The sequence below is a fragment of the Charadrius vociferus genome, unplaced genomic scaffold (genome assembly GCF_000708025.1).
Source record: "Charadrius vociferus isolate BGI_N301 unplaced genomic scaffold, ASM70802v2 scaffold561, whole genome shotgun sequence".
NCBI classification, from domain to species: domain Eukaryota; kingdom Metazoa; phylum Chordata; class Aves; order Charadriiformes; family Charadriidae; genus Charadrius; species Charadrius vociferus.
Window position 1 is genome coordinate 723,706 of NW_009646848.1, and position 7,300 is coordinate 731,005.

The 7,300-nt window shown below is 46.4% G+C and overlaps 1 protein-coding gene across 1 annotated transcript; it reads left to right on the forward strand.

Annotated features, from left to right (window-relative positions):
- Nucleotides 1-311: 311 nt before the first annotated feature.
- SLC2A3 (solute carrier family 2 (facilitated glucose transporter), member 3) lies at nucleotides 312-6,045 on the forward strand. The gene is made up of 10 exons (XM_009894139.1): nucleotides 312-317; nucleotides 589-684; nucleotides 2,023-2,183; nucleotides 2,468-2,708; nucleotides 2,835-2,997; nucleotides 3,644-3,831; nucleotides 4,219-4,323; nucleotides 4,752-4,853; nucleotides 5,115-5,318; nucleotides 5,830-6,045. The coding sequence occupies exons 1-10, from the start codon at nucleotides 312-314 to the stop codon at nucleotides 6,043-6,045; spliced, it is 1,482 nt and encodes a 493-aa protein (XP_009892441.1).
- The last annotated feature ends 1,255 nt before the right edge of the window (nucleotides 6,046-7,300 follow it).

Below are 7,300 nucleotides of genomic sequence, written 5' to 3' on the forward strand. Positions count from 1 at the left end.
CGCTGCTGCCTCTGTGAGTCAGGCTGCCTGCCAGGTACCCTGGGGCAGGGTTGGGAAGCTCTAGCCTGGGAAAAGCAGGCCTGTTGCTGAAGAGTGCACATTTTAACTGTTAGGAGTGACTGCCAGTATAGCTCATGGGCAGATCTGAGACTCAATTTATGGGAACTTGTCAGTTGGCACGGAGAAGAGTTAGACCCTTATTTCATGACATGCCAGAGATCAGCAAAAGCTTTTCTGTAAAGCAGATCAACCCAAAATAACAGCCACTAATGCAGCCACTGTATTCATTACTAATGAGCTGATAATAGTTGATGAAGGTCAGGAGATAATAAAGGGGAGGTCTTGACAGGCCCTCCTAATTCTAGTCACAGAACTTTTTCCTGCTGTACAGCTGCCATCTCCTGTTTCAGGATCTCTGTTACTGGTACCCACCCTTGCTGGAAGAAAAGCCTGTGCCCTGCCCTTGTTGCACTTGCACGTGGCACCTATGAGCTGCAGTTGCTGTTTATGCTGAAGAGAATCTTAAGTTGTGTAGAAAGCATGAATAACCAAATTAACTAGACAATTGTTTTCTCTATCTCTCCACAGAAAATCACAGCACCCCTTATCTATGCTGTTGCCATTGCTGCCATTGGATCTCTCCAGTTTGGGTACAACACTGGTGTCATCAATGCTCCCGAGAAGGTGAGAGGGAGGAGTTCAGGAGATGGTATGAGTGAGGGGCTGATGGGAAAACCAAGATGTAGAAAGGAGAGTGGCTGTCTTCCCAAGCAGTTGCTAGTTTGGTTCTGGTTTATAAAATCAAGAAGGCATCCAAAACCCCCTTTTGACTACAACAGGAAGTGCGAAGTTCTGGGGAGGAGAGAGAGCAAGCAGAGAGGTTAATTCTCTTAATTAGGAGTGCAGAAGGGGCAGGAGGGGTCCATCTGCCATTTCCTGGTAGGCCTATATTTGGTTTGTGGAGGAACATGAGCCTCTTCAGTTTTGAATTAGAGTAAACCAGCCATTGCAGATGGAATGTAGAGAACAGTGTGCAGAAAACAGTTAAGGGTTGGTAGGGATTATGGTTACTTTAGTTTATCTCGGGGACAATCTCAGGCTTGTTTATTTTGTTTATTGATTCCTTGTGTTAAGTGTAGATTCAGTGCTTGTTAAAAGGGTTGTGACTGGGGCACTCTGACCAAAGCATCTCATGACTGTAGCCTAAGAAAGAAAAGATGAAAACGAGAAATGTGGTTTTTCTGTAACTATAAGATGGTTCCTCTCTCTCAGGAACTGAGTCACCAATACCACATCCACCCTGTCTCCGGGAATAGATGTCGCATCACACATTTGGGGGAGGAGGTGTGTGGGGGGCTCCTCTTCAGCTAGTATCCTGCTGCCATCTGCTGGGGACAAAAACTCTGAGGCTGTGTCCCACTCAGCCCTTGCAGAATTTCCCTCATTATCAAAGAGGATGCTTTTGAAGTTAGCAACACAGCCCTGTCACATCCCCATGGGACAGCAAAAGATTGTTTTGCATAATGCTGTAGTTTTTCAGGCTTACCTCAGTGAAACTGTGTCTCTTAAACTTTCCATCCCAGAAAGCCTGCTCCTGCTGCCAGAGTTCTGGTGTTGTCAGAAGTGTTCCCTTCCATTCTCTTGTCATGTCTTGCTCCCTCTTACTCCCATCTGTCTCTCGTCCCCTCCCAAGCACCACCAGTGACTCGCATCATCCATAAAAATTCAGAAGATAAGCCCGTTTTCCTTAATAAACACTGTCCCTCCTCCCTGTTCAGTGAAGCAATCTCTCCCTCATCATACTGCTAGCTGTCTACTGAACTTCTCAATGAAAGTTCCTCTTTCTGCACCCTCATCTTCCCCTTGTATGACTTGTTGCTGTCTACTGAATTTTTAGGGTTTATCCTTGCTTCTTGCCTCCATGAAAACAGAAGGAAGACCTCAGAAGTAATCAGCCTACTCCCCAGTGCAAAATGCCTCCCACTGGGTTGTAACTCTGTCCCCACCTGTTTTTTCTTGCAGATCATTCAGAGGTTCTTCAACAGAACCCTCTCAGAACGGAGTGGGGAGGCTGTCTCCCCAGAGCTTCTCACCTCTCTGTGGTCCCTTTCTGTGGCCATCTTCTCAGTAGGAGGTATGATCGGCTCCTTCTCAGTCAGCCTGTTTGTCAACAGATTTGGCAGGTGAGTTGGGAAGAGGTATCCAAGCCTTTAGGGGAATTTTTTCCTTCTACAATGGATTGTTGGGAGGAAGAGGGCAGAGGTGAGAGGAAGGGAGGAGGAGGCGGCTGGGGAGGAAGCAAGAATGTGCAGGCTGCAGTGTTGCAGGCCAAGGCAGGAGCTGAACAGGAATTACTCTGTTCTCCCACCTCTGAGATGGGGGTTCATGGGTAGATTTAACCCTCTCCCAATGATTTTCCCACTGTATTGCCAGTTTAAGCTCAGTCTTGACATCTTTACCCTGTCAGGAGGAACTCCATGCTACTGGTGAACATCTTGGCCTTTGCTGGTGGCACTCTTATGGCCTTCTCTAAAACGGCAAAGGCAGTGGAGATGCTGATTATTGGTCGCTTCATTATTGGTCTCTTCTGTGGTCTCTGCACTGGCTTTGTGCCCATGTACATCAGTGAGGTCTCACCAACCAGCCTTCGTGGAGCCTTTGGCACCCTCAACCAGCTGGGCATTGTTGTGGGCATCTTGGTGGCCCAGGTAGGCTTGACACAACCTGATCCAGCCCTCAGGGGAAAGGAGGGCTGGGGGAGGGCAAGGTGGGCAGCACTTGTATACTGGTATAATGGAGTATTTAAATCACCCTCTCTCCAATTCTTGATGTAGATCTTTGGTCTGGAGGGAATCATGGGGACTGAAGCACTTTGGCCACTGCTTTTGGGGTTCACTATCCTTCCAGCAGTCTTGCAATGTGTGGCTCTTCTTTTCTGCCCTGAGAGCCCCCGTTTCCTATTGATCAACAAGATGGAGGAAGAGAAAGCGCAAGCAGGTAAGAACTTGTCTATGAAGGGGCAGGGCTGTGTTCTGGCTCCCAGCCTGCACTCAACTTGAGTGGGAGGCCAGGACTGACTGTGGAGCCTGTGGTGGATCAGGGTGTGACTCCCAGAGGGCACCAGGCCTATCCTCCCATCCTTTAGGTTGTACCAGTGCTGGGAACTGTGAGAAACCTGGCATCCTAGCAGAGACTCTGGGTGGGATTAAGAAGTGAGGAGTGACACCTGGCCTGGTGGGATATAAAAGGGCCAGCTCCTGCAGCTGTCAGCTGCTCCTGAAAGGCAGGAAATGGGCTGATGTTTAACAAGGAGCTTGGGGGGTGTCTCCTGCTGCAGAGGGCTGGAGTCAGCTCTGGCAAGCGTTTGAGCAGAATTAGGGATCAAATGTAAGTTTGGATATGAAGCAACATGAGCAGGGCTTAGGCCTGGTTTCCATAATGATCACAACACTCTGACCTCTGTATTGAGAAGATGAGCAAGGCTGCATGTAGAGGCTTGATGTTTCCCATGCAGCAGGCCCAAACACTGACTGGCAGGTGGTCCAGTCTTCCCAGTGTGCCCTCCCTGGAATAGCAGGGCAGGGGTGGGGGGAACCTACTGGCCATGGGTGTATTATTCCTGTCACTTGTTTATTCTCTCCAGTTCTCCAAAAGCTCCGTGGTACACAAGATGTGTCTCAAGACATCCAGGAGATGAAAGAAGAGAGTGCTAAGATGTCCCAGGAAAAGAAAGCAACTGTGCCAGAGCTCTTCCGTTCTCCAAACTACCGTCAAGCTATTATCATTGCCATCATGCTGCAGCTCTCCCAACAGCTCTCAGGCATCAATGCGGTGAGTTATCTGTCCTGTCTGCTGGGCCTCCCTTATCTGTGGCTGCACTTGCATTTGCCACTAAAGTTGAGAGAACTGTGCTTCCAAAAACCTCTTTGTGCTTTGACTGGAGGTTACTGTTTTGTGATACTGCAGAGATTGCTAAGGTGGAAGGTGGAGATTATATTGGCTTTCGCTTTTCCCTCACGTGCCCCAGCAAGACCTTGCAGTCTTGCATCAAGTGAATGAACCTTGACTGGAAGTATGCTGTCTTATACTGTTGAGTGCTTGTTAGAAATTCTCTGTTGGCCCTGCAAACCAACAGCGAGCAGTTGGCTTTTTAGGCAGAAAATGAGGGATATGCTGTCAAACACTAGAATTGTGACAGTGTCCAACTTTTTTTCCCAGGTATTCTATTATTCTACAGGAATTTTTGAAAGAGCTGGTATCACACAGCCTGTGTATGCCACCATTGGAGCTGGCGTGGTTAACACAGTCTTCACTGTTGTGTCGGTAAGTGGAACAGGGCCTTATGGTGAGAGGTAACTTGTCTGCCTGGGGTTTTTTTGGGAGGTGTGACTGAAGACAATTAGCCAGGCTGTGGCAGAGCATTGGGCTGGGCGATGTCCTATAAGAGCAAAGAAATGAATGCATTAAAAGCATTGTGGGAGGAGAAGGGAGAAAGGTATTATCCTTTTAGAAGAAAGGGAGGATGAAAAGGAGTGCATGGGGGGATAAAATGATGAGAGAAGGCAGTAGGGAGAGCCAGAGAGGAAAAAATTATGCTAAGGATCGGGGAGCCTGGAGACCTGCACTGAGATCACCACTGGCACTGAGGGCTACAGGCAGATAAAAGAAAGAGGTGCAGGGCACACTGAGCAAGGGAGCTTCTTCAGCTCTTGCTACCAAAGTCACAGATTTTTCTTCTGCTGTGTTTCCAGCTGTTTCTGGTGGAGCGTGCAGGGCGCAGGACCCTCCATTTAGTTGGTTTGGGTGGCATGGCTGTGTGTGCTGTTCTTATGACCGTCGCTTTAGCTCTGAAGGTGAGTAATTGGTGTTCTTGTCCAGACTGACCCCAGCAGGGAACCTATAAGCCTATACAGCTGCCTTGCGCTGCAATTCTGCCCTATAGGCAGGTACAGCTGGGGCTAGAGCTGAGTGTGCGGTGGAAAGCACAACTTCCTAACCGCAGAAAGCGTGCCACAGTGTTCAGTGCAGCTGAAAAAGTTGTGACACTGGAGATAGCACTGTGCTGTGCCATGTTTGCCTCAAATTGCATCTGATCATGTTTTGTTCCCTGGCAGGATGTTGTGGAGTGGATCAGATACATCAGCATTGTTGCCACTTTTGGCTTTGTGGCTCTTTTTGAGATTGGCCCTGGCCCTATCCCCTGGTTTATCGTGGCAGAACTCTTCAGCCAGGGCCCACGGCCTGCAGCCATGGCAGTGGCTGGTTGTTCCAACTGGACGTCTAATTTCTTGGTGGGAATGCTCTTCCCCTATGCAGAGGTAAGGACCTAGTTTGCAAAGCACTTAGTGCTGCAGCGTTGGAATAGGTGTCCAGAGTGGTTGTAGAATTTCCATCCTTTGAGGTGTCAAAACATGACTGTATGACTGTTGATCTTTACTTGAAGCTGTCCCTGTCTTGACCAGAAGACTGGTCAGCCTTGAGAGGTCCCTGATTCTGTGTTCTGATTGTTATTGAAGGTTAAGTGTTGTGGCTCACCTCATATTCTGTTGTCTTAACTGCGTGTAGCTTACAAATAGTTGGAAGAGCCATTTTAATTAGCACATCACTTTCCCTTTAAAAGCCTCAATTTCGGTCATCCGCAGGAACATAAAAGCATTTTGGAAGCCCACAGGAACCTGATTTCATTTTAAACAATACTGTGTTGAAAAAGTCAGTAAGGGCATTGTTGGACAAAGGTGTTAGAATTTTGACCTGTCAACAGCAAATGAACTTGCATTTAGGTCTATGAACTTTTCAAATTAAAACCTCCTGCTTTTGTCCTCCCTGCAGAAACTGTGTGGCTCTTATGTCTTCCTCATCTTCCTTGTTTTCCTGGTCATCTTCTTTGTCTTCACATTCTTCAAAGTGCCAGAGACCAAGGGCAGGACTTTTGAAGACATCTCCAGGGGCTTTGAAGGACGAGCAGAAGCTAGCCCTACATCACCTGTGGAGAAGAACCCGATGGTGGAGCTGAACAGCATACAACCTGACAAAGAAGTTGCATAAGATTCATGACACACTCCTCCTTCGACTCTGACATGCTTAAAGAGTCATTAAAGGAATGAGCAAAGAAAACCATGAGAACTGGGACATGTTTTTTTCCCCCCTCAATTGCTGCTATTTTCTTCTTTGCACCCACATATTCCCCCGTTCTGCCAGGCTTACCAGCATTAAGCAAATCTGATATGGGTGATCCCATTTTCACGTACTGGAAGGCACCTGGCACTTGCAAAAATATTTTCATCTTCCCTGTCGCAAACATCAGGAGAACAGAGAAGAGCTGGCAATATTTTTGCTTTCCTCACCTTAATTGCTATTTGGGGTTAGCATACTTATCCACGCAGTGACCATTACGCATTTGAATCTAATGACTATTTTTGTAGTGCGTTGAAGTGACCCACTAAACAAGTCCCCGGCCCTATGAGTCTACTCTGTGCGTGTGCAGTGTTACACTGGAATGTAACAAGCCTACCAAAAAGCCATCTCCTTGCTTTTTCCTTTCCAGTGTGCACTTTTTTTCAGCCTCAGGAAAAAGGGGACCAAGTTACATGCATATTTTTCCTGCTCTTTTATTTTTTTTATAGACAGACTGAAAGCATACTTTTACTTAAGTTTATTTATTTGTATGTCACTTTGTAAATATTTATTTTTTTAATGGTGTACAAAAATGTACAGATAAAGAAATTGAAGACGTTTAAGAGAAATAGCTATTCTAACAAAAGATGCTGTAGACTTGAGGTGCAATAAGACTGTAAAGGAGAAATGTGGTATGAAACAAGAGATTGGGCATTTTGGATGGTATGTACAACAGAGCCAATTATGCACATCACTTAAGTTATTTGTGCCCTCTGGAAAGAAATGCAAAGAACTGTACTAGTGACAAAAGGTATGTTTGTTTGTCCACCAAAATCTCTTATTTGGGATTTTTTAGGTGCCAATTTTAAATACTGTTTCTGAGCGATTGGAAAGTGTGGTATTGCAGCAAATGGGTGGTGTTAGTTTATATTTTCAGTCATGATTAAGCATTGTATGAGATGATTGAGGATGGTGATTGCAAGCCAGAAGGTAACTTTTCCTGCCTGCCTTCTGCTGTCTTCTAGTAGGTCAGAAAGCTTGAAATTTGCAGATTGTTACTTAAAGGTGTGCGAGGATAATGATTATTTTCCAAAGCTGTATTTTCTTAGCAATTGTTCTTATAAATACCCTTCTGGACACAGGCATGGTCAGTTATGGCAGGTAAGTTGATAAAGGTAGAGATGCA